The sequence below is a fragment of the Gobius niger genome, assembly GCF_951799975.1.
Source record: "Gobius niger genome assembly, chromosome: 8".
NCBI lineage: Eukaryota > Metazoa > Chordata > Actinopteri > Gobiiformes > Gobiidae > Gobius > Gobius niger.
This window is the reverse complement of record NC_136859.1, coordinates 17,165,133-17,192,974: the sequence shown is the minus strand read 5'-3', so window position 1 is coordinate 17,192,974 and position 27,842 is coordinate 17,165,133. Positions and strand designations below refer to the sequence as shown.

Genomic DNA, 27,842 nt, shown 5'->3' with positions numbered 1-27,842 from the left:
AATTCTTAGTGGATGACCAATTTTATAGAAGATAACTGGCCTCATATTTAGAAAAAACAAACCTTTTCCTATATGTAAAAAATCTTGAACAATAACCTTATTTGTGCTTGCTATAAATGACTAGAAACATTCAGAAAAAGACTGACCACAATGGCAACTGGCAAGCCCTAAAAATGAGGTTTGTGTTTATATGTTTTGTAAATGTTCTTACCCGATCCCAGTTGAAGCAGAGTCCAAGGCTGTCCAGTTGCTCCCGCATAGACACAATATTCCTATGAAAACAGAAAGGCCCAATTAGTAGCAGAAAATAGGATTTGTTGTTTATTAACATACTTCCTGGTCCAGTCCTCAGGATCGAGCCCTCTCTCGATAGCTGCATTTTCTGCCGGCAGCCCAAATGCATCAAAGCCCATCGGATTAAGCACCTACAAGGTAAAAATATCAAGTTATACAGAGTACTCTTTTACAATAGATATTTTGTTACTGGGACAAATCAAGCACAAACAAATACAAATAAATAAGCATCAGTCTGCGATGAATAAATGCATACAATTTATTTTTGCACTTTTCCTTGTAAGGCTAAAATGAAATCCTGAAAGAGCCCTCACGGGCATAAGTGCTCAGAAAAATATTTCCCAATTGGAGAGGAAAAACAAAGCACCACGATTTGGTAACTATGGTATTTTCAACTCTCAGAGCATGATTAAAAAGATTTTGTTCTACATCTCAATTTTAACTGTTGAAATTGGCCACTTGCGAAAGCTGCAATAATTTGGTAGAGGGGTTACGCTCCATCATAGGCCCTGTGCCCTGTGCGAGGGCAGACTAATGTCATATTTATTCAGAATGCCCATTGTTATTTGGCCTGAAGACAATTCACTATTGTCCTTTTGTATCATTGTACAGACCAACTGTGGCTTTTGTTTGTTGCACTAACATAAAATTTGACTAAACTACAGCATTCTTTTCAAACAACAAAACAATCAACTGTGCATGCATCATATATGAAACCTGCTGACCCATTAGTTCAGAACTAACTTGAAATATAGTATGTCATTCTTATATTAGTTTATTCTTCTCTCAAAGGCTGATGTCCCTCTGTGTGCTTAAAACATGCATTAAGTGAATCTTGATTTTTCTTTAATTTCAAAATCTGACCCTAACATTTGTGCTATTCTAAAATCCTATAGCCTACTGAATGTCTTGCTGTTCGTATCCGCCCCCCTCTCCCCTTTATCACACACATCACAGCAAACTACCGATGAAGTCTCTTTACGGTTTATTTCTTCATCTGTTTTCCTGCTCAGTGAGAGGGAAAAGAGATGAAAGCGCGGCAGTGGAGGCACGAGTAAAGAGGGGGAAAACAAGAGGAGCTGGAGAGGATCATCGCGCGGACTCGAGCGGATCTCATGCTCAAACGAACCGGTATCCTTGGTAACAGCCTGGGCATCATTTGTAAAGTGCTCGATGGTTTGCGCTGGAACCAGACGGCTGGATCTGTTCGGCGCGGAAACAGGCTGAGCAATAGCCATGTGTCAACAGCACGGCATATATATTGCATAGTGTGAGTGCAAAGACATTCCCAAGGCCATAACGTAATGTCCCTTATAACTTAAGCTTCTATAGAAACATGGGATAAAACAGAAAATAGAACACCCAGTATTTTCATTTTCAAAATACATCCGATAGTAGGTGAGAAGGTAAGATGTTAGATGCGGTTAAAACTATAAGTAAATCTAAAGAATTTATAGAAAACTGCTTTTACATGGCTGTTAATAAAAGACACCTTCAATTCAAATAGTAAATCATATGTGTGTGCCACTGAAATCTGCAAAGTGCAAAAAATACCACTTTGATTGACATTTAATATTGCCCTGTACGAAGTGGCTGGCATAAATTTCCATTTGTCCTGGCTCCAATTACTGCCCCGTCATGTCACAGTAAATCCCAAGTCCCGACTATTACCTGGCTTGATGTAACAAAGGCTATTGCAGTATGAGTGAGGAGGGAGTGCGTCCCTTTTATTTACTGTATTATGTTCTTGTTATGATCTCTGTGAAGAAAGTTGAACCTGAGACAAGACATGTCCTTCACCGCTGCAGCATGCTCGCTCTGACAGAGAAGAGGGGACCGGAGCGCTGCCAGAATGATTTTGTGATTGTGGTGTCACACAAGTGTCCACCCACACAGTCTCTCCATCTGTGGGAGCTTAAGACATGCAGCGTTGCCAGCACTTGCACATTTTTTTTTTCTTTGAAAGCAATTTATTCAAGACTGATACAATGATCAATGTTGTACAACTAATCTTTTGCTCATGTATCATTTACACATCATTGTTTAATATGTGTACACAGCCAACAACAAAGCTAAGCACGCCAATCAGGCAAACACTATGACTACTTGATTGTATATTACTGATGTTGGTCATAACACAAGAGACGTCTAGTATGCCTTCTTTCTAGATATAAAAAAAACAGCTCTTTTGAAGATATTGAACTTACGGCCAATCAGACCAGCCCTTCTCCGAACATTAATCACCTGACGAGAGTTCATTACTGTTCCTTTCTGTTTGTCCACTTTTAATTAGCAATGACCATGGCCGACTGAGACATCATAGCATCATGTTATACTCGTTAGTAATAGTGACCCATCTCTTTTAGCATTTTCATCATTTTAACATGTCAACTCCACAATGTTCATTTGCTGCATTATACAAACCGTATTTTACCTGTGTAGAAGACGCGATCATAGGGCTTTGCGATAAATCGAATAATGATGAGCGTATTTGACCTTTCAGTGACGCAGCAGCTACACTATGTGCGGTTTGCATGACGCCTTTGTTTTCCATCACAGTGGCCTCTATTACGCTCCAGGATCCATTGATTTGAGGGTTGGGGTGAAATGAGGACTAATGTTAACTTTCGGGTCTACTTAAAAAGTTGCATAATGCACCTTTAAAGTCTTGAGAGTGTGCTATGTACTTTTCCCCTGCTGCCTCAATGCTTAGGTATAATATCATGGGCTTCCCCTGTTTAGAAAACCAGCGGACACCACTTTAACGTTCATACTCTAATTAAAATCAATAAAGTCATTACCCAAGATGTGCATAATAATAAATATATTATTTTTTGGTCAGATAGTCCTGCAATTATGGTTTTAACTTTTCACACATTATGGGCTAATCCTTCAACTAGGTGGTCCTGACCAAGCCCAGCTCAAGGTCTACACTGCGTTCCAAATTATTATGCAAATTGGATTTTTGTGTCAAAAAGGTTAAAAAAAAAAAACAATAATAATGAAACTCATGCATGGTATTGTGTCTTGGGGCTCTATGAATCACTGACATTAATCTCAGAGACCTGGGATGATTAGTTTTCAGGTTAAGCCCAGTTAAGGGAAAAACTACTGAAAAAGGGTGTTCCACTTTATTATGCAGATCATCATTTTCAAGCAATATGGGAAAGAAAAAGGGTCTCTCTGCTGATGAAAAGCGTGAAAGTGTTGAATGCCTTGGTCTAGGTATGAAAGATTAAACATAATCATCATACTGATAAGAGATTTGTGGATGATTCAGAGCACACACAGACAAACACATCAGATTAAGAGAACAGATGCTACAAAGCAGCATACAGGTATTTGAAGCTGCTGGTGCCTCTGGAGTCCCCCGATCATCAAGGTGTAGGACCCTCCAGAGGCAGCAGTTGTGCATAAACCTTCTATCCGGGCCTCCCCTAAACGGTTAATTGAATGTTTATGAACAGAAATGGCTGCAGTGGCTCATAAATACATGAGGACTCATTTTCAAACAGTCTTGTTCACTGACGAGCGCCGTGTAACCCTGGATGGTCAAATCAATGGAGTAGTGGATAGTTGGTGAATGGCCACAATGTCCCAACAAGGCTGTGACGTCAGTAAGGAGGGGGCGGAGTTATGTTTTGGGCCAGAATCATGGGGAGAGAGCTGGTCGGCCCCTTTAGGCCCTTTTAGGATCCCTGAAGGTGTGAAAATGACCTCTGAAAAATATGTGGAGTTTCTGACTGACCACTGTCTTCTATTCTACAAAATGAGGAGCCGTGCTTTCCCTAACAAGATCATCTTCATCATGACAACGCACCATGTTCTGCTGTAAAGAAAACCTCTGCATCACTGGCTGCTATGGGCATAAAAGGAGAGAAACTCATGATGTGGACCCCCTCCTCCCCTGACCTCAACCCTATTGAGAACCTTTAGAGCCTCAACAAAAAAAACTTCTATGTGGGTGGGAGGCAGTTTTCATCCAAACAGCAGCTCTGGGAGGCTATTCTAACATCCTGCAAAGAAATCCAAGCAGAAACTGTCCAAAAACTCACAAGTTTAATAGATTTCAGAATTTTGAAGCTGCTATCACACAAGGGCTCCTATGGTACAATATAACTTGACCTGTTAATATTTTTTTGATTGAAATAGCTTTTGATTTCAGTAAATATGACCTCCTAATGCTACAAATACAACAAATGACCATTTTCAGTTAAATACAAGCTTAAAAATTTATTGAAACGATGAGTTGCATAATAACTTGGAACAGTGGATTTTGAAAAAAAAATTTTTCAAAAATTTTTTAAACCACATTTAAATGATCCTCTACCAGTTAAAGACTTGAAAATTATGCTGACTCTCATTTGAGTTGACAATTTACAAAATCTTAGAAAAATGTCATTTGCATAATAATTTGGAACACAGTGTAGTTGAATCCCACAGCAGCATTGAAGGATGGGTAAAATGTAGAGTATAGTTTTTTATATAAGGACATACCGTCATGTCAATCTGACATTGAAATATCCTGTTAGAATATCAGAATAGACTAGTATATGTGATACTGTACTGCCTGCAAGAAGAACAATACCTTGCCCTCACTTAAAGTCTCAAAAAACAAAAAACTTGCCAAACGCCAGTGAGCTGTTCCTAATTAGCAAGAGAAAAGGAGTATGTGGGCATAAAGCAGAACAAGTGTGGCAGATGCTGAAGAAATGTGCACTCCTGGGCAGGAAGTCGTGGGTAACCGTTTTCTGTTCAATGGGATACCTGACAGAAGCAGTAGGCATTTCATCTTTAGAGACAAAAGTAAAAAATGAATAAGAATAAAAAGCACAGTAAACCCACTGGGGGAGAGTGAAGAAAACAAAGAGACACAAAATATAATGGCAAAACAGAGTGTGTCAGGCTCTGCTCTGGTGACAGCTTCATGTCTGTTGCTCTTAAAAGGACTCAAACAGAGTCAACTGCAAGACTTTGGTTCGAAAACATCAATAACATGCTCACAGCTCGGCTCAAAGATATGGATTGGGGATCCACAATTACAACGTCAAAGTGCTCGTACTATAATCATGTACTGCAGAGAACCAGATGAGATTTCGGCTTGTAGATCAGTAAATGTATGGGTAGCTCCACTCTCTTCAAACAGATTGTAGCTGATTTACAAAACAATGAACACTGAGCACTGGAAGTACCTCCCCTTCAAAGCATTTCTTGATAATATCTGGCAGCAAATAGTCCTAAATAACTCATACCATAAGTTATAACATATAGAATACCCGTGTCAAGGTGTCTAAAGCAAAAAAAATGAGGGCAATGGGGATAATGGGGATAATACCTAAACCATACTCTATTCCTATGCATGTTGATGCTTTCACAGTGTAAAAGTGCAAAGTGCGCCAGATTTTTGTCAACATAGTACCACAAACAAATAGTATGTACCTGGATGGGCATCTGGATTCAAACCAGTTCGTCAGTTTTTATGAAAATCCCTTTGATGGGAAAAGCCAAAGGGAAATGAGATCAAGTGCGTCGGAAAACAAATGCAAGACATTACTAACGGCTGTTGAGTAATGCATAAAATAAATAAATCATGACGAGCAAACAAAGCAAATGTGTTTTCTGTGAGTTGCAGTGAAATGAGTCTATTAGAGGCTCATAACAGTGCAGCCCAAGGCTCACAGACTGTACCTGATGCCCTCTCATTCTCTGGAAATGGCCAATCATGTCGCTGATGGTGTAGACTCGAACGTGACCCATGTGAAGTCTCCCAGACGGGTACGGGAACATGGACAGGACGTAAAACTTCTTCTTGTTTGAGCCCTGGAAATAATGAGATCACGTCAGTCAGATTTGCTGGAAAACATAGCTTCCCTGCATAACAAAAGCTCAATTCTTTCCTTGTTATTGCGCAAGACGGGCACTTTTGTTTTCTGGTGCGGGACTTAAAAGAACGCATTAACCTGAAGATGACAGGAGCTTTATGCAGACTGTCTTTGGTTGCAGACAGACTTAGGCCCCATCTGCATATGAGGAGGATGTCACAGTTACCGCAGCAACAGACCAAGCTACTGTATCGTCATGGAAATCGTTATTAGAGTTATGAATAAAATGATATTAATTAGGACCCTCTGGGGTTGACGCCAACAATTTGTCATCGTCAGACTTTTACAGGAAAAAGGCCATTACCCCATATTATGACCCAAGATGAGCACTCACAGTCCATTACAGTAATGTACATGACCGATTAACGGGTAATGCGCAGTGAAGGTGAAGCTAGAATATTACTTAAGTGTGACAAAATATCAATAATTGTCTAGATTTGGCCACAACTGAAAACATTTGGTAGGATTGTCACAAAGCTACAGTTTTGCATCTGAAGAATGTTCCAGTCAGTGGGTGTAAAAAACGTGTTAGCAATCATTAACAGAAAATTAAAGAGCTCCATTGTACCAATAGAGTGAATAATACTTTTCTTGTTTCAAACTCATTTGGTCTTTTCATTGTAATTTACTGATAATTAATTTTGAGGTGGCAGGATTAAATAGCTCTGAATAAGTTTTCTCCCACTCATAATAAAGTAAATACATTCGTTATATTCATTCAGGCACGAAAATGTTTGTAGAGCACAATTCATACACAAGGGAATTCAAAGGGCTTCAGAGTTGCAAGAAAGCAGAAAAAAATTAATCCATAAAACGTCAACACAAAAAACAATAAATTACAGTAAAAAGCAAGAGTGCATATAAAATACTTTCAGTTGTCATGGTTAAAAAAATCTGTTTTCAGCCTGGATTTTAGCAGCATGAAACTGAAACGCAGCCTCACTGTGTTTAAAGCAGAACTAAGTACAGTAACTCATGCCCCAACAGGCCATAAGCATCACTGCATTTTGTGTTTTTTTGACTCATTAATTGTCCATGAGAATAATATACTACGCTGACAGAAAAGACAAAGGGAGAGAAGGATATTGTACATTGTGCCACAACTCAATTACACAATGGAGCTAATTTTCCGCTCAAATTTAGCTGTAAACACTGCTAAAGTGGGGCTAGCCCACTGTTAGCTTTGCCCGTTAGCCTGTTAGCTTCATATTCGTGATTCCATTAGAGTGTATTGGTGGCTCCGACTCGGATGGTTTTCTGGCTAGAGACACCAGTGGGAGATGAAAGATCCCCCCAATCATCCCATCAACACTTGTAGGGACTACAAAAGGGATTTATTAAGGTAAACATTACTTAGTGCTGCTTTAAGTATAAATTTAAGGGATATTTCAGGATTTTTGACATAGGCCCTCATTTCCTAGTTATCCAGGGTGTTGTTGATATCTGGAGATATTTTTTTTGTAATTCAAGCAGTTCCTATATTTGAAGAGTTTCGTGGCGCTAGGCTAGTGCAAGGCTAGCGCATTTCTACGGTATCAGCTAGCCTGCATTAAAAACAGTCTGACACACTCCACAGTGCACCTGAGGCAAATCACTTGTTAACGCCAGACTAACGATATAAATGTTTGTGTCGATAGAATTATTTTTTAAATATAACTGACCTTGCATCACATGAATGATCGGAGGGACTATTTTCTAGCAGATCACTCCGCCACTGCGTAGCTTAGAACCACGAAGCTGATGCTGCTCAAATATAAGTTATTTTAAATGCAAAATGGTTAAAATTATTCTATCGACACAGACATTTATATGGTTAGTCTGGCGTTATAAGTGATTTGCCTCAGGTGCACTGTGGAGTGTGTCAGACTGTTTTTAATGCAGGCTAGCTGTTACCGTAGAAATGCACTAGCCTAGCACTAGCCTAGCACAAGAAAACTCTTCAAATATAAGAACTGCATGAATTACAAAAATAATATCTCCAGAAATCAGCATCACTCTGGATAACTAGGAAATGAGTCCCTATGTCAAAAATCCTGAAATATCCCTTTAACATAACGTAACTTTGTTCCTTACCCTGGGAACCACCAGGAGACCCCTCCCTGCAGTTCTCAGGGTCTGTGATGGTTCATATGGCATAACATGTCAGAGATGTACTTTGGTGCGAAACCATGTAAAGACACAAGCAGAGCTGTTTTATATTCTATTCTCTGATCAACAAGAAGCCAGTGCAGAAACTATTATGGTCGTATTGGTCGAGTGTATCTACAGGCGCATGCTCACCTGCCGTCAGTGACACATAGATCTGAGTGTCATCTGCATAGTTGTGGTAGGACACATTGTGTATAGTACAGTTTAATCCAGTGTGAGAATCAGTGCAGTGCTAACGAAGGGAGTTGAATGAGACCAAACATCCTCTCTCCAAGCAACATGTCCAGATGACGTCTTCTTGAGAACCTTTGCTTCATTTGTAGATTGAAAGCCTCCTACCTCCTCGAGTGAATCCTTCCTCCACTGCTCCATGATTCGTGGATGCCACCATTGTTCCACTTTCTGTCGGATCTCGGGTCGATAGTCATTGTACCACACCCCGGTCTGGCTGAAGAGGGTGCGAGTCACACGGGACAGGACGGAGTGACCGAGAGGAGTTTTTCTGAAGGAGCCACATCTGAGCAGAGTGAGGGGACACTTGGCGAGGCTGCTCAGAGGTGTCACCATCTTTCACCTGGATACAAGCAAGCAATAGAATGGTACAATGAAGATGATCAACAACTACATTTTTGGTGATCTCATATGCAGCAAGGCACAATAACCACAGTACTGGTGTGGTATATCAAGGCTGGATGACATAGATATAGATACAGACGGCATCTCGTCATAGAAGGGGGCGTGGCTTCGTCGAGAGGGGAAAATAGAATCTTTTCTGGTGGAATATGAACTTATTTATCACACATAAGTAAAGTCAAGTGTAAATCGGGTCTATATGGATATTTTCTCACAGCAGATTGTTCAGTAGAAGCGGAAAAAAAACGGCATGTAGCATCAGGTTAGCATTTTCCGCTATGTATGTATTTATGGGCTGTTGAAGCACTTTGCTCCTCCCCATGTCTTTTTATCTTCATTTAGTAAAAAACTATATTCATAATTCAGCATTTGCTAAAGTAGTTTTTGAATAATTAAAGAAAGTTTAGATTTTTCTCAAAATTGTCTTTCCCTTAACTGTTTTCAAACATGACCATATATGGGCGATTCCAGAGATGCCGTCTGTAAGGGGAAAACAATTTGGAGAAAAATCTAAACTTTCTCTAATTATTCAAAAACTACTTGAAAATTACTACAAAAATTACTAAAATAAACTACAAAATGCTGAATTATGAACATAGTTTTCTACCAAATAAAGATAAAAAGACATAAGTAAAGTAAAAAACATTTAAAAAAACGGAGAATGCTAACATAATGCTACATGTTAGCGTCGTGCTAATGCTAGCGCGTGCTACGACTGCCGTTTTTTTGCTTCTACTGAACAATCTGCTGTGAATAAACATCCATATGGACCCGATTTAGACCTGACTTTATTTGTATGTGATAAATAAGTTCATATTCCACCAGAAAATGGCTAAAAAGACTCAAAAACTGTGTTTCTATTCTATTTTCCCCTCGGCAAGGCCACGCCCCCTTCTATGACAAGATGCCATCTGTATCTATTGCGCGGGTGTGGCTTAGGCTGTCTACAATAAAAAGACATGTTCCGTTTCGCGTTGTCAGGGGAGTTGGAGATTCTGGGAGGTTTCAGCGCAAGGAAAAAATGGGACCAAAAACAAAAGCGTTTACATTTTTCTTCAGTGTATTTGTCCCGGTGCATCTTCTAAGTGAATTTGCTAAGTGATGAAGGCAGTTTGTCTAAAGATTTGAGTGACAGGCAGCCCACGGGATTGTTTTTAACAACTGCTGCTTCACAGTCTGTGTCTCTCGCACCTCGTCGCCAGCTTGACTTCTCGACATGAAATTATACATTCAGTCTGATGTGGTAATGCGTGGCCTGTGGACGGCATGTTCTTGTTAAACTGGCTGACATTTGGAGACAGTAAATTGCTTTTCCATTTGCCAGTGTCAATTTACAGCTCATACATGAAGAATTACACATCGTTTTGTGGAGGCAAATACATACTACGTATATAAAAATAAATAAAAATCAATGCATCATCCACCGTTGTTATAAGAAAAACCTCCCTTGGGGGGGAGCATGCGCGGCGTGAGAGGTCGTAAGGGCTAAGAGCTCCTCACGGCGTGTGAAACTTTGGCGTAAAATGCGTCTTTTTTGAAGTCCCCCAACCCTTAAAACGTACGTCTAACAACAAGCAAACCCAGACGATTGACTAGAAGGGAACAAAGAAGCGATAAAAAGAAGGAAAGCGACTTTATGAAGAAGGGGAAACCACACACGAGGCAACAACGGCTGAGAATGGCAGGCGCAGAAGCAGCAGCGGTAGCAACAGGCATCGACTACAACGCCAGGTTCGATGGTCTCGAGTCTAAGCTCAATAAGCTACTGCAAGTCAATACTTCTACAAACACACTGCTTGACTCCGCTGTGAAGAGGATTGAGGCTTTGGAAAACCGATTTGAGCGCGCCATGGCAGACGTGCATGACTACGGTGTTTTGGTGGAGGCGCAGGAGAGCCGTACAGGTGCGCTCGAAAAGAAGCTACAAGATGCTTTGGATAGCATTGACCAACTGGAAAATAGGCATCGCCAGAACAACCTGCGCTTGCTGAATGTTTTGGAGGGTTACGAAAAGGATTTGCCCATGCCCGCTTTCTTGGTTAAAACTTTTGCGGAAAAGTGGAAGCTGGAGCTTAAAGAAGAGGACTTTGAACGGGCGCACCGCGTTGGTGCCAGGAGAGATGACACCGTGTACCCGCGCGCTATCATCTTCAAGCTACACCACTATCAGAAGAAGATGTACATTTTGAAAGGAACCCGCAGACAAATACAGGGCTGTAACTTCAAGGTGGTACCTGACATGTCAGCAGCGGTGCGGGAGAAGAGGAAGGCGTTCTGGCCTCTGAGAGAACAGTTGCATAAGATCGACATTAAGACATTTCTAAAATTTCCAGCGACGTTGCATGTTGAGGATGGAGACCTCGTCACTACCTTCACCTCACCGGAGAAAGCTAGACTGGAACTGAAAAAAAAGTACTCAAGTCTAAAATGACCTGAACCTACAGAACCTGGTAAGAGCACTTAACACTCTTAAACCTCCGCCGAAGAAATGAGACTGGATGTTAAAGGGGGCCTATTATGCAAAATCGACTTTTTCAAGCTTTACATCATGTTATTAAGTCATTCCCTCATTAAAACCATGCCTGAAGTGTTGCCTTGGCACATTCACGTATTTTCGAGTAATCTGTAGAAACTCTGATGGCGGCCATTTTAGGGATAAAACGCCTGATTCCTTCAGGAAACGCCCTCGACCTCCAGGATACGCCTCCGACCTTTCGTCACCAGCCGAGTAACCAACCACTGCTCCTCAGCAGAACCCCCTCCCCGCAGTGTCTAGCCCTAAGATGTAAACAGAGTCATAATGGAGGATTAGCTCCATGTGTTGTGAACCGGAGCCACAGCAGACTTTTACAAAGACACACATCAGTGTTTCTGTTACCGAAACACCCAGGATTAAAACCGGTGACAAGAACACTTATTTCAGTGTCTGGTTCTGCGCTGAGCCTTGATGATGCACAGAGCCTCCGGAGAAAGCTAATGCTAAGCTAAACCTCGAGTCATCACGTGAAAACGAGAAATATGCACACATAAAGTCAATAAAACCACCACACACATAAAGAACCGTTTAACAATGATCACACACGGAGCCAGGCTTGTTGATTTGGAAGTTTATTGCTCACATTTCATCTACAATGGGTCATAGCCGAGTGGCTTTCTCCCGGAGCTAACAAGCTAGCCGCGATAAGCTAACGGGAAAATTCACTGAATACAAGCATATTATGCATTGAAAACGTCACTAAAACAGGCAACTGCTTGAAGCAGCCTTTATGATGATGACACACGGAGCCTGGCTTGTTGATTGTGTAGTTTATTGCTCACATTTCATCTACAGTGAGTCGTAGCCGAGTGGTTTTCTCCCGGAGCTAACAAGCTAGCCGCGATAAGCTAACGGGAAAATTCACTGAATACAAGCAGCATATTATGCATTGAAAACGTCACTAAAACAGGCAACTGCTTGAAGCAGCCTTTATGATGATGACACACGGAGCCTGGCTTGTTGATTTCGTAGTTTATTGCTCACATTTCATCAACAGTGAGTCGTAGCCGAGTGGTTTTCTCCCGGAGCTAAGGCACTATTAGCCGCGACAAGCTAACAACCTTCACCTTCACAACATTCATTGAAAACAGGCAGCATATTATGCACAAATAACGTCAATAAAACCGGCAACTACTCGAAGCAGCCTTTACGATGATCACACAATGAGCCTGGCTTTACACATTTGTGGTTTATTACAGACTTTTCATCAACAATGAGCTGTAGTCGATTATAACAAGCTAACGGGTAACCTCGAAAAACCATTGTCCACCTGCACAGATAATGTCCGTCTTTGAATCGTATGGGCTCCTGCAGATCCTGGTGTCGTCCATGGGGGTATAGTTAGAGATCCATAGGGCATGGCAGATGCAAAGAGATAGCCTCCAAACAGCAGTTATTTTTCAGGCAAGAGCCCCTTCCAAGCGTCCGGTGTGGAAGGTTCGTTTCCAAATAATATCCTGTGTGGCCATTGTTCACAAAGTGATAAACAGTAGGTCCTTTCCAACAATAAAAATTAAAATGCACCGATCGTAGTTTCAATACTGTACGCAGACAACGAGCGCAGTGTTGTTGTGATGCCACAGACAGCGTGTGGAGGGGGCGTGTCGGAAAGGGTCAGAGGTTCTTAAAGAGACAGAGGCCTATTTCAAGTCATTTGCTACGCCATTTTGAAAGAGCAATTTTATACAAGGCAGTTATTCTAATTTACTGCATTGACAGACCAACAGAAGGTTTCGTCATCATTGTAGTGTGATATAGACTGGTGCTATGTGGCTGAAAAAAGCATAATACCCCCTCTTTAACATATCTAATGTGAATAGAGACAGTGCTAATACGGCTAGATGGGCAAGTGGACGTTCACTTATTTCTTTTTTTTTTTTTTTTTTCTCTATTTGTACTCATTTATTTATTTTATCAATTTTCCTCTTCGTGAGGTAACAAGGAATATAGACACAGGTTTATGTAAAACCAAGCAGATTGCTGCGATTAGATTTATTCTGGCTGTAGCCTACTTTTCCTTTATCAGTCATTATTTTTTTTATATTTTTTTTTAAATGTGTGTGTCTGTGTGTGTGTCTGTATTTGTTTGTTTTTTTTCTCTTCTTTTTTATTTTTATATGTTTTTTTATTTTTATTTTTATTTTATTTTTTATTTTTTTAACTATTATTATTATGTATTTATTTATTTTATTTTATTACTTATTTTTGGGGCGTCACTATTTTCAGTATTTTTTTATTTTTTATCTTATATCGTATTATTATTGTTTTATTTTTTTCATTTTTTGTAGTAACAGCAGTTTTTTTTTATTTTATTTTTTTTTATTATTTTTATTTTATTTTTATAGAATCACTTGCATTATTATTATTATTATTATTATCATCATTTTTTTAATTATTTTTTTAGTTGCTTGTTTTACTATTATTTATTTAAAAGGAGGGGGGTATTATTTGAACTAACTGTAAGTCATCGTTTTCACGTCAAATGGAGTTGGGAGTTGAAGCTCTAACAAAGCATGTTCCCTGGGAAGAAGGAGGAGGGGAGGGGGGAGGGAGGGGGTATATGTTATGTGTTTTTATGTTATATGTTGGTATGGATGGATGAATGTCTGTTTGAATTTTTCAGGTGCTTCCTATTACCTTTGAGTAAAGTTAGTCCTCAGATGGGGTTGGGCTATGCAGGTCGGCATATATCATTCCACTTATATATAAAAGTAAATACAAAATCAAATAAAAATGCAGTCAAGGAAAAAAAAAGATATGTCAAACACTTTTAAAGTAGTAACTTGGAATGTTAATGGACTACAGGAGGGCCCAAAAAAACACAAAGTTATCTATCACTTAGAAAAAATGTCAGCTGACATAGTCTTTCTCCAAGAACTCCATTTTAAAGCTGGTCAAATAGAGTACCTGAAAAGAAGATGGGTGGGGGAGGCCTTTGAGGCAGTGTATACATCCAGAAGTAGAGGAGTTGGGATATTGATTAATAAGAGAATACCCTTTAAACTAGTGTCACAATATTCGGACCAATATGGTCGATACCTTATAATCAAATGTGAACTATTTGGGGAACTTTATACACTTTTGAGTATTTATAGGCCTCCAGCTTCTAATATGGCTTTTTTAAAGGATATTCAAACAAGACTGGACAGTTCACAAACAGGTGTGATAATTATGGGAGGAGACCTAAATAGTATCTTCAGTGTTCATGACAGCACAACAAAAACTAGGAAGGTCAATGTTCCAAAACATTTACAGAAATTCCTTTCTGTTAATGCTCTTCAAGATATATGGAGGACCTTACATCCAAACTCAAAAGATTACACTTATTATTCAAATCCCCAGAATAGTTACAGTAGATTGGATTATCTTTTTATGTCTCAAGAGGGTATTAATAACTGTATATCATGTGAAATTGACACTATTATGATATCTGACCATGCTTCAGTTGTTTGCACCATGACTCCGAAGGAAAACATTCTGCGGCATAGGATCTGGAGAATTAATAGGAAATACTTAATGGATATGGAATTTATTGCCTATGTTAAAGAACAAATAAATATTTTTATTTCAACCAATGTGGAGCAACCTGATCCTCAAGATAAGCCAAATATCTGCACCATATGGGACTCCTTTAAAGCATATATAAGGGGGGTAATGATAGCCTTTGTAGCGAAAAGGAAAGCTAGTTCTGAGCGAAATATGGCTAAAATAAAAGGGGACATTAAATTAATGGAAATGCAACTTAAAAACGGAGACCAAACAATAAAAAATAAATTACAAGAAAAGAAAATGGAATTGGACACTATGCTAATAGACAAAGTTAACGATTTTAGACACAATTCGAATAAGCTTAATTATATTTCAGCTAATAAATCGGGTAAATACCTGGCATCGATGGTCAAAAGGGTTACAAAGACCCGGTCTATATCTTTAAAAGAGGAAGAATCAGATGATGTTATTACTAACAATGATGTTATTAATAAAAGATTTAAGCAATTTTATGAACACTTGTATACATCAGAGATTAAAAATGACGACCCAGATTCCTTTCTTAAATCAGTTAAATTACAGCGTCTATCAGATCGTCAAAAGGAAGATATTCGGAAAGCCTTTACAATCTCTGAGATTGAAGCTGCAATTAAGGCATCTCCCGAAAAAAAGGCCCCAGGAACAGATGGCCTCCCTATTGAGTTTTACTCAACATTTTGGTCAAATATTAGACCTTTGTTCCTGGAAGTTGTAAACTCATTTGTTTATCAGCAAAAGCTGCCAGAGACTATGTACCTTTCAACTATTTCTGTGATACCAAAACCAGGTCGTGAGTGTAATAAGACTTCGGATTTCAGGCCTATCAGTTTAATCAATTGTGACAAGAAAATCATAACAAAAGTAATGAATAATAGATTGGCACCAATCCTACCTAGCATCATCCACCATAACCAAGCTGGGTTTATTCCTAATAGGGATCTTAGAACTAATGTTAGAACATGTATATCTTTAACACAATATGCAAAAAAACATCATATGGATTTGACTTTGATGGCGGTCGATGCGGAAAAAGCATTTGATCGCCTTGAATGGTCATATTTGTATAAAGTACTTGAAACATTTGAATTCCCAACAGAATTTATTGATATGATTAAAACTGTATATAGAGCCCCCAAAGCACAAGTTTATACTAATGGCGTTCTTTCTGAGGCATTTTCGTTAAGCCGCGGCACTGCTCAAGGCTGTCCGTTATCGCCCGCGCTGTTCGCGATGGCTATCGAACCCCTGGCTGAAAAAATAAGACAGACAGATAACATAACCGGTATTACTATAGGCAAAAACGAATATAAACTAAGCTTATTTGCTGATGATCTGTTGTTGTATCTAAGCAATGTGGACACTTCAATCCCTAGTGTAATCAATATAATGAGTCAATTCTCAAAAAACTCCGGTTACAAAATTAACATGGGTAAAACTGAAATCTTGACTACTGGCAAAAAACGAATAAACCCAGAGACATTTAAACAATTTAAGGTACAAAGTTGTAAAATTAAATATTTAGGTTGTTACATCAGTGCAAATAAAAAACAATTGTACAAGAGTAACTTTTTAACACTGAAAAATAACCTAAAACATAGCCTCAATAACTACAATGATTTTAAGTTGAACCTAATTGGTAGAATAAATTTGATAAAGATGATGTGGCTTTCTAAGTTTATTTACCTGTTTCAGTGTATTCCGCTGACACCACCAAAAGCCTTTTTCAAGGAAATAAATTCGATAATTTCATCTTTCATTTGGGCTGGAAAAACCCCAAGAATAAAAAGAAACCTATTGTTTTGCCCCAAACGGGAAGGAGGGTTAAATCTCCCTAATATGGAACTGTATCAGATTGCAGCTCAGATGTTTTATATTGACCGTATTATTAATAGCACTAATGAAGACCAATGGCTGGATATTGAAAATCATCAACTACAACCACACACTTTATTATCGATCGTGTTCTCCAAGAAAAAAGTAAAGACTGATAACTTTGTTATCAACAGTACTTTAAATATGTGGAAAAAAACCAAGCAGATTTTGGGGATGGAGATCGGTACTCCAACACATATTAAGATTTGGAATAATCCGTCTATTAAAATTCAGGGTACTAAATTAATGTGGAAAACTTGGATGGATGGAGGGATTGAAGCACTGTCAGATATTATTAGCTCAAGTAATATATCAACATTTGACACATTGAAGGTTAAATTTAAACTAAAAGACTCAGAGATATTTAAATATATGCAGTTAAAACATTGGATCAAAGAGAACTGTGATATAGAGAATGATGTTCCAGAAAAGATAAAGACCCTTTTGGAACAAAGTAAGAAAAAGAAAAAATGTATAAGTGTTATTTATGATTATCTCAACAATGCTGTAATCAGCTGTGATTTGTTAAGTAAAATATATGAAAACTGGGACAGGGATATAAAGGACTTCAATGCCAAAACAAAATGGAAGGAGTGCTTAAATCTAACATATAAAGCCACAACCAATGAAAATCTTAGATTGATTCAATATAAATTGATGACTAGAATTTATTATAGTAGGGATAAAATTCACAAGTTTGATGCATCCTCCCCCCCCACCTGCTTAAAGTGCGGTAATAATGACCAGCTAACTCACTCATTTTGGTACTGTGACAAAATAAAGAAAACCTGGTTTGATATTGAGAAATGGCTCTCTAACATCTGTAAGCAGAGATTTGTATTCACACCTGAAGCCTGCTTACTCCAAAATGTGACAAAAATGAAATATCCTATGGGATGGCAATTAATACTTTCCTCATTAGTCTATAAGAAGCTGCTGTTACAAAACTGGAAAAGCACAGATACCCCAGGGTTGGATAAATGGAAAAACTTAATGAAATATTATTTAAACATTGAGGAAACTATGTCAGTAGATCATAATAAACAAAAACAGTTCAACTCTGTGTGGAAAGCAATATTTGATGCCCTGTAACTGCCCCAACTCTAGCTCAGATTAACTCATTTTTTTTTGTTTTTCCTTTTAGTGGTTGCTAATTCTAATTTGTAATGCTAAACTTCTTCTTTTTTCCTTTTTTTTCTTTTACAGTTCATTCAAAGAAGCACCACCAGTGTAACGTGTGCGTTTTTTGTGTGAATGTGTGAATGAATGAGTTATTTTTCTTTTTGTTTGTTTTGTTTTTTTCGTCTGTTTTTTTGTTTTTTTTGTTTTTTGTCTGTTTTTTCTCGTCTTGTTTGTGTCTAGTCTTTTGTGTTATTTGTCTAAATTGTTTGTCTTGTCAATGTCCCTTGTCTTATATGTAATAAAGAAAAAAAGTGTTTGTAAATTGAAGGGGAATGTACATTTTGGTTTTCTTTCCCCTCCCCCTATTGTTAGGGGACATTGTTTACTCTTGTTTACTTGGATGGAAGACCAGATGTCTGTCTGCCCTGCCATTGTGCTAATGTTTTAATTGCATAATAAAAACAATATAAAAAAAAAAAAAAAAAAAAAAAGAAAAACCTCCCTTTGAACATTCGACTGCAGTTTTAACAACACACTCATTATTTGACATAAATGATCTTTTACACAGACACAGACAAACCAGGATGTAAACAGTTTCCACGGTAACAAGAAATATCTATAGTATGTTTTCTTTTGCAACTGTGCTTGACCTGGTTTTGCGGAGAGAGCGTTTATCTGGGTTTGAGACGGAGAGACCTTTCTGTCCGTGGACTGATCATGCCCACAGTGCACACTACTGTCCGATAAAAATGTAAATGAGGTAAATAAAACTTGGGTTTCAGCAAAAGGTCAGACAAAGCTTTGTATAACTGAAGAAATAAACAGTATGAGTCAGACTGCTTCCAGGTTTAGGGTTTTGCTAACCCAAAAGTGAGGTTTTTGTTCTTGATTTGGCTGTGATTGATTAAAACTGTGTAGTATGTGATCTAAGTGGAAAGAAAAACATTGTAATCACAATTCATCCCAGGATATAAGTGCATAGTAAACCTCATTCGAAAGCCCTGACAAAACTAATGAGAGACCTGCACTAGCACTAATTAGGGCTTGATCGGGGACATGTGCATTCAGATTTTACGATCAACATTAGGATTTAAATATGATTACTTCATATCTGGGGAAACAGGCCATGTTTATACAATTTCAACATCCAGCATCCTCCCTTTAATTCTGTTGCAAGACAGGAACAGGCATACAAAGATCGTTCAGCAGTACAACACCTGAGTTATTAAAGGGGCTGGATGCAAGTTGGCCATTGTATACTCACTACTGCCACCTCAGGTCATATTTGTAACTTCCCCTTCTGTATTAATCTCGTGCATGACGGCACTTCGAACCAAGTAACCACTTTTTGAGTGACAGTGCAGGATTTTAGAGGTAGTTGTGGTGAATAGGGCTGGGTGTAGTACCTTAGGACATGGCTGGAACATGTAGGGGGAGGAAAATACTTGATTTTTTACATTTTTAAACTCTGTAAAAGACAAATTTAAAGACAAATGCTCAGTCATAAGACATAGGTGAGACATGAGGCAGAAGTAATTGGGCAATGACTCCTGAAAACTGAACAGACGACAAAGAATATCCAACTAATGGTTTTGCCCATTACAAAGCACCCCCTTTCAGACATTTGTCAATTACTGACATAATATCTTCATCAAAGCGCATCACATCAGCAGCAAGTGAAAAAAAAAAAAAGTTGATGTGAGAGAAACAGAAAAATGGACTAAGTGTATCAATGTTTGTAGTCAGGGCTTGAAACTTTAAACATACTGGATCTATTTCCTTACTTTAATGACAGGAACCTGTACAAAGCCCTATGGCCCTCTCCCACTGGTGCCTCCCACCTGCTTATGAGGTGATCATGTGTTTTTCACTTAACCCTCTCGAGTATAAGCAGATATCACAGCAGCCGCTCCTCCTGGAGGCAGTGTGTGTGGAGTGACTGACTGAGTGGGCTGAGGTGAGAGACGGAGACATGTTTCTATGGTGACCGGGCTCATCCACCAGGGCATATTCAGTTAAAAAAAAAAATCTGTGAAACTTCTCCAAACCGTTGCTAAGTGTTCCCTGGGCAAGCACAGTTACACACAGACTTCCCTCACCCCCAGACACTTCCTCCAGCTATTCCAAAGTTGTAACCAGTCCAAACGAGACATATATACCCTGCAGGGTGTCCAAGTTCTTCCAAGGGGCATCCTCCCCGAAACATGCCCACTCAGGCATATATATAATAAATATATAATAAACTAATACATGCCCACACTGGCAAGTATTTGGTCCTGTAAATGGCAAGGCAAGGCAACTTTATTTATACCGCGCATTTCGTACACACAATGCACCCAACTTGAGGGGAAAAAGCAATAATACACAATCATAAGAAGATCTGAGGTATTTGTTGTGTTTTATCTGTATTAGTGATGTTTTCTATGTATTTTACATGTTACAGATTTTGTAAGAAGGATCAGTTCTCATGAGACCAGTCACTCTGCCTCTGCTCAGGGACTACAGATGCAACTTAGCTTCCCTGTCAACTAAGCAAATGAATATTAATGAGTTAAAAGGACCCGTTTAATTTATTGGCTCAAATACCTAGGACAAAAAACAACAAAAACAACATCCAGGACCTTCTTGATAGGATCCTCCTGATTTTAGCCTATGTATTACGCTAATTCCAGGATTTAGAGGACAAAAGTCAACTACATCGCTACTACAATGTGTAAAATGCACCTTAATAGATCCAGTTATACCTTTAATTCTAACCCAAATCACGCGAAAACGACAAGAATCTAAAGAGATTGCCACCTACCGTTTCTTTCTGAATGTATTTATATTCTCCGCAACCGCGTGAGGTACGTATTTAAACGTACGGGTCGATTCATGTCATAAATGTTACATTTACTTCATAATTTGGCGCATTTGACCTGTTTCAGTTGCTCACGACTTATCCATGCGCGGCGCCATATTGCTTTGAAAAAAACTTTATTGACAAACTGACGTAGACGTGACGACATCTGATATTTCAGGATCTAAAAAAAAACAATTAAATAAATCAAATTAAATTCAACATCCCAAGTGATTCAAGTTAAATGCAAAGCTTACTGGAATGTACTTTCTCTAATTTAAATTTAAAAAAATAAAAATAAAATCCATCTAATTAATTAATTCCAAATTTACTGACATGACCCCAATTGCAGCTTTTGCCGTAAAAATACTGAAAAAATCGACCTCGTCTTTACATGTTCCATAACTAATACATTTTGGAAAGAAGTTGGAACATATTTATCAGAGCTATCAACTACAATAACCCTATTCTTTTCAACCACGCTAACAGAAAAGTAGAGAAAATTGTTTTCTCTGTTTATTCTCTATGGGGAATCTCACATTCACAGAGCAACATTCTTAGTCAAAACCTATCTTCAAAGTATTCCTCATTGAAATAAAGATTTATATGGACTGCATGTAAAACATGAGCGTACGAGTGGACATGAATTCTGCATGGTAAGGAGTTAACCCTTCGAAACAAATGTGATAATCATTGCCTGTGTATAATGCAGTAACACACATTAATGTTATTATTCTGGCTGCAGCATGGTAGTTCAGTAAGGCAGGTTCTCTTAATCTCTTTACACTTAAAGGAGCAAAGGAGAAGGCAGAGGTCAAGGGAAGGTGGAAATGAGGTTTTGACACTGCAGCTGAGACTCAGGTCTGAAGTGTGATACAGCAATTCATTATTCCTTATGAAAAATGTAATTCCAATCAGCTATGCACACGATATTTACATTGTGAAACCAGTAAGGATGTCTTTTGTATGTGCTGCAAGGTTAAATTGAATTACCCTGGGGTGATATTTTAGAAAATAGTTGACAACCAAAATGAAAAGTGCCTAGACTCAATGAATTATTGGTTGAGCAGATGGAGTTTTGATGCCCTGGGGGGATGTCTGCCTGAACAAATCCAGGTTATTGCTGAGGAAAATAAAGATAAAACACCAAGCAAATGATTTTTAAACTCTTTCCTCTTCACCACCACAATTTCTCATTTTAATAGATGTTAGGTTCCTCACTTAGTTACAGGGTAAAACTGCACCTTTGTGGCTCTCAGGTATTACCGTGCCTTGTTGTTTTTCAAGCAAATCACATGTGATAGCAACCAATCAAGCGCCTTCTCTCTGCTTGCATCCGCTTTCCGGCTCCCACATCGACAAACATTAGATGATAATCACCTCCTCTCTCGCTGTTTTGCAGGATGATTACTTTTCAGCGGCAGAGATCCAGGAGACAAACGACCTCCCAGAGCTGAGCTGACCAGGCCACATCCGGGTGACGTCTCTAGCCCAGGCCCTCCATGGACCCTTTTGTGATTCACAGTGAGAAGTAGGCCAATGCAATCTCACACCATCTCATCTCTGTGAGCCCAGGAAGAAAAGCAGAGGTCTAGGCATGCGGCTGGCTGAGAATCACATGCCTGATAAGTGTGATATCATTCCCACCCCGCCCAAAAAGAAGATTTCACTTTGCAGCGAGATGGGGTCCGGTTTATGTTTTTATGTTTTCAACCCAAAAACATCTGTGGAGAGGAAAAGTTTTCAAAATAGCAAGGACTTTATTGATTTCAAGAACACTCAGGGGGTGCAAACAGACAGGGAAATGTGCAATCGAGTAAGTTTCATTTGCTATTTGCCACACCAGACATGAAACATTGACATACAGCTATCAGAAACTATTTTTTTTTCACTTTTTTTTTTATTTGATCAAAGCTTCAATACTATAGCCTGAATGTTGGCGACATCAAGCATGACTAAAACATCCCAGATCTTGTAAAATCTACAGTTTTCAATAGTTGCCATATCTCCCCATTGAGCACTGCCCTGCTCCTCTGCCCGGTTGCCGTGGTGATGAGTCCTGGTTGTGATTTTGACGAGAGACAGAGAGACAATTAATGAGCCAACTTAAACTTGAGCGCGGCAGAAGTCAGTCCTCAAAGCCTAATTAATGGACCAGTTAAAGTAAAGTGTGCCAAGATAATAAAATGCCCAGACATTTGTTTTTTTTGCTTCTCGTTGCTTATATAAAACTACACTTCAGAGGGAAAAGAAATCTTGTATGCGCGAGACACTTTTATCTTCGTCTCATTTGCATTTTCCTGCCAAAAGAATTTGCATTTTTTGTGGCATAATTAATGAACGGGCAACTCATTTACATGTTCTTGTCTCTGCCCACCATGAAATTTTGAGCACACAGTCACTTTACATCGGACTCAATTATAAAACAACTATATTAGTGAGTTACATTAAGGGTTTGCACTGGGATCAACTTTATTTCTAAACAAAAAACCCTCAACAAATAACTCCGCACTGACACCATAGCACTGACACTCATTTGGCTTCTGTTGCCATAGATACAGACAACATCTCGTCATAGAAGGGGGCGTGGCTTCGCCGAGGGGGAAAATAGAATCTTGAGAGAAACACAATTTTCCACTCTTTTTAGCCATTTTCCGGTGAAATATGAACTTATTTATCACACATAAATAAAGTCAAGTGCAAATCGGGCCCATATGGATATTTTGTCACCGCAGATTGTTTAGTAAAAGTGAAAAAAGCAGTTTTAGCTAGCGCTAGCTAACCGTTAGCATTAGCCCGATGCTAACATGAAGCATCAAGTCAGCATTCTCTGTTATTTATGAATTTATGGGCTGTTGAACCCCGTTTCTCCTCTCTATGTCTTTGTATCTTTACTTAGTAGAAAACTATATTCATATTTCAGTGTTTGTTAAAGTAGTTTTGGAATAATTACGGTGAGTTTAGATTTTTCTCTAAATTGTTTTCCCCCTTAAAGTGATAGTCCGTACGTTTGCAAAGTGAGGGGAGATAGAGTCAAATTCCTCCCCTCTTTAACCAGAAAGCACTTCTTAGTTTGCAAAAGGAGGAGAGCAGGAACAGAATTTTCAGAGGTAAACGATCAAGCTCATCCCCCCTGATTGGACGAGCCACAATAAAGCTCGTCTCATTGGTCAAAGTGGTATCCGATTCTAATTAGTGTCTGAAATCAACAAAGGGAAGGACTTTTGAAAAAAACTACTATGATTTAATAATACTTATGTTCCAGGCGGTCAATTATACACAATCTGTTCAACTTGTAAAATATTGAAACTTACAGACTATCACTTTAACTGTTTTCAAACATGACCATATATGGGCGATTCAGAGATGCCTGAATCTATCCTGTTGCTGTCCTGTGACATCACCGGCATACCCTCTTTTACAGTAGTGCAGCACAATTTATCTCAAAGAGTCGAAGTCACAATTTTCTTCTTGGTCGCAATTAGATCAGTCTCCATAGATTCATCATTACGGTAATAAAACTCATTAACCCTGTTCTTGGTTATCTAGGTTATTGCGTTTTTCCAAAAATTGTGCAGTTGCGTACATTGTCTTCATTACGGGTAAAACTGAAAAAAAAGAGATGAGTCTTCCAGGAGCTAATGAGGTTTGCTTTTGATTCAGCACATCAAATACACAGAGGCAGGCCACTACAGCAAATTATACCATTTAAAGCCAGTGTCATTCGTAGTTACAGCGTGGCAAAGATGAAAGAGAATTATTCATCACCATTTAGCCCGCGGTCAATGATCCAATTGTGTCAATAGCTTATTATCCCTTCTGGTGCGTCATGTTTGCATTGAGTTGGAAGCGTAACCATTAAAAAGTTAAGTAGTAATCAGTAATTGTAATCTAGGGGAGAAAGGAGAGATACTATATGGCTGTGTCAGATACAGAAATGTGGTTGCTAGGTGAAGAGACAAAAAAAAAGTGACTCTGCTACTTTGAGACTCCTATTTACATTTTGAATTATCACCGCCGTTGATATCAGCTTGCACATTGCATTAGATGTTGATACAGACCTAGGAGAACATACTTTTTTAAATATGTCCTTCAGAAGTGAGTGATATCTATCCAGCTGTAATTTTCACAAAGGATAAACACAATTCTGTTTATGTCATTAGTCAAAAATAACTAAACACCACTGGCCATGTTACCAAATGGAAAAAGGTTAAAGAGTATGGCCTGATATTCATTTGGTGTTTTCTGCTTTATACTTTTCAGGAAGGAGTTATCTGAACCCGGCAGCTGAACCAGTGAGCGGTGCTGTGTACAAAACACCAAACCACCCGCTGCTACAGACTTAACCAGTGTTATGTGTTTGTCGATGGGTCTGGCTGCACAACACGGTGGTGGAAAAACAGGCACGGACAGACAGAAAGAGGAGAACAGATGAACAAACACAACACAGATGAGCCGATGTTGGACTGAGTGGAAACCTATGGCAAACATCAAAGCTTTTGTAAACCAACACATGCAAACAACTAAGGCTCGGAGCAAAGCAACTTCAAAAGAGAAACACAAATGGGTCAGCTTACTCTCAAATGTCAAGTCAATGTGGTTGTCATAAATGGAAGGTGTCTGCCTTTTTGGTTATACAAAATGACCTCATAGATTCTAGTAACTTTGAGCTGGATTATGGGCTGCATGGCACAATTCAAATTAATGAAATCAGAAATTAATCTCCTCTGTCCAGGCCTGAGATTAACTCTGCACTCCAGTGAAACACAACATCATTGCAAGCAGGTGCATATCAAGCTGTGTGTTTAGATGGGTAAAAAAAGAATAAGGTATTTTACACCATTTGTTGTTTTTGATGGTTATCTTTATCACTGCTTGAATCATAACTCCAACTAGTGTCTACAGAGCAATTGTGCAACCATTCCCTCCTCCCATATGGCAGCAAAATGTTTTAAGTAGAAATATAAAAAGCCATAGGCTGGATTTTATTTGGTCTGTGGTTTGTCTTAGGATGTCCAAAGATACATCACTCAATTACTGTAGGCTCTTATAGGTTAATGCAGTATTTAGGCTGTTAATGGAAAAAAATACACGAATGAATCAGCCTACTGTTAATTGACTCGTTCAGCTAGTATTCATTCAGTTGCCTGCTCTTTTAATTTGCAGGCCACAGAGTTGTGATCTTGGGTGCCCATGTGATGCGAGCAGCAGCCACACCCACTCTCAGTGGTCATACAGAATAGTTACAGCAGATTCATGCTTGACTGGCTCACTTTTTGCTGCTCGCTGTGTCGGTGTGTTCCTGCGCGCTGGTGGCTCCCTCCCTCCAGCCTGTAGCTGATTCTCAGTGTTTTGATGCTGAGCGCTCACACCTGTGGCGAGCGACAGAGAAGTACGCAGGGCAGCTCAGCCTCCTCGCGCAAAGCCCTGCTCAGGACTCTACCGAGATGAACTAGGAGGAGGACATCTCCCCGTACTTGGTGCCTGGTGAGCGACATCTCCACACAGCGCCATGGCAGCGGAGACGCGCCCTGTGCCATGCTGAACACTGGGGCGACCCTGCTCGCTGTGAGCGCTGTGGTCGCTCTCGCCCAGCTCTGCCTCGGATGGAGCGACGAGGACCTGCTACTCCCTCCCATAAACTCTTCTAACAGGTTTCTGGCCAACCTGGAGGTGGACGTGCACTTCTCCAAGCGCTCCGTGGAGGAGAATGACCCCTCAGCCTCGAACCAGTGCAACGTGACCGTACACAGACTTCTCCCCACGTCCCTGGTGGCGCGCTGGGACAGCAGCTTCGGCTTCCAGTGTGACGTGCTGGTCTACACCACCAACAACCACGGACGGGCCTTCTTCTCCGCCACCGTCAACCGTGGCATTTCCCCGGTGGTCATTGAGCACCTGGCGATCAGCGGGGGTCAGCAGGAGTTGAGACTATGCGTGGGCTGCGGGATGTCCCGCTACAGGCGGTTTGGCAGGTCCCGGGGGCAGCACACCGGAGATCAGATCACTTTCTGCTGCGTAGATTTCAACCTGGATGAGCTCAAAGGGGACAAAAGTTGGAGGCTGAACAGAAAGCCCATAGAGTCCACTCTTGTGGCCTGTTTCATGACTCTGGTGATTATAGTGTGGAGCGTTGCTGCCCTCATCTGGCCAGTGCCCATCATTGCAGGGTTTCTGCCCAACGGCATGGAGCAGAGAAGGCCCAGATAAGATAAGTCTGGTACTTCTGCAGCCATATACTTAAGTATTGTAGCCATTACGCGTGTCTGGGCTCCGGAGGAACAAACGGTTCGCTTTGGCAGTAGGCCTGATATAAAAAGCCAAAAAAACATGTCAATATGGGACCAAAATCAGTGTATTTTGTAAACCTGCCTTCTCCCTTTAGTCAGAGTAAACTGTGCACAATGGTGTTTGTATATTTTATAATCTTTCTAGAATATTTGCCTTATTTGGTGTGTAGGACTCTTTACCTGAAATGTGTGGTCATAAACATATCTATATAGGCTCGTTAACAGTTTTTATCTGAATATAACAAGGTGACTTCGGAGTTTTGCTATTATTAATATTGTAGATTTATAATATCAGATGAAATATATTTGCTTATTTGTATTCCTGTTTAACTGCTTAATTAATAAAACAAATAGAAACATTGGTTCAGATTTTGTCTGCGATTGTTTTGTTATAACCTGAAGTTGGGCAGTGATTTGTCCAAGGTTAAAATCTGACCAGAAAATTCTACCTATTAATAGACTTTATTCCCCTCTTCATCACAATAAATAAGGCAATGGCTATTTTCCCCCAAAATGCAATGGCCCAGATAACTACAGTGTAACAAAGCCCCTAATGACAAAAGTAGCCTTTGTCAAATGAAAGAGTTAAATAGGCTACACTTGATCATAATGTCACTTACTCAAAGCACAACATGTCGAGTCCAAAACAAACAAGGACATTATCGCACGATTGGCCGATACCTGCAAAAACCACGCCT

At 39.5% G+C, this 27,842-nt stretch overlaps 2 protein-coding genes across 4 annotated transcripts in view; one reads left to right on the top strand and one right to left on the bottom strand.

Annotated features, from left to right (window-relative positions):
- The window catches only part of lars2 (leucyl-tRNA synthetase 2, mitochondrial), a 49,128-nt gene extending 22,913 nt beyond the window's left edge, over positions 1-26,215 (bottom strand). The window contains exons 1-5 of one of the 3 annotated variants that reach the window (XM_079561997.1): positions 26,128-26,215; positions 8,664-8,898; positions 5,983-6,114; positions 334-425; positions 212-272 (exon numbers count right to left, since the gene is read on the bottom strand). In XM_079561997.1, coding sequence (XP_079418123.1) covers positions 212-272; positions 334-425; positions 5,983-6,114; positions 8,664-8,891 — 513 coding nt within the window. In that variant the 5' untranslated portion in view covers positions 8,892-8,898; positions 26,128-26,215. Of the gene's footprint in view, positions 1-211; positions 273-333; positions 426-5,982; positions 6,115-8,663; positions 8,899-20,818; positions 20,969-26,127 lie in introns of those variants that run through there. The other 2 variants (XM_079561996.1, XM_079561998.1) reach the window with 2 other exon arrangements.
- tmem158 (transmembrane protein 158) lies at positions 26,143-27,287 on the top strand. The gene has a single exon (XM_079562004.1). It carries the CDS (start codon positions 26,393-26,395, stop codon positions 27,062-27,064), a length of 672 nt encoding a protein of 223 aa, XP_079418130.1. The 5' UTR covers positions 26,143-26,392; the 3' UTR covers positions 27,065-27,287.
- Positions 27,288-27,842: the final 555 nt, after the last annotated feature.

Bases quoted from the DNA above. Each gene is read 5' to 3' on its own strand.
- tmem158 (XM_079562004.1), top strand. From the start codon at position 26,393: ATGCTGAACACTGGGGCGACCCTGCTCGCTGTGAGCGCTGTGGTCGCT.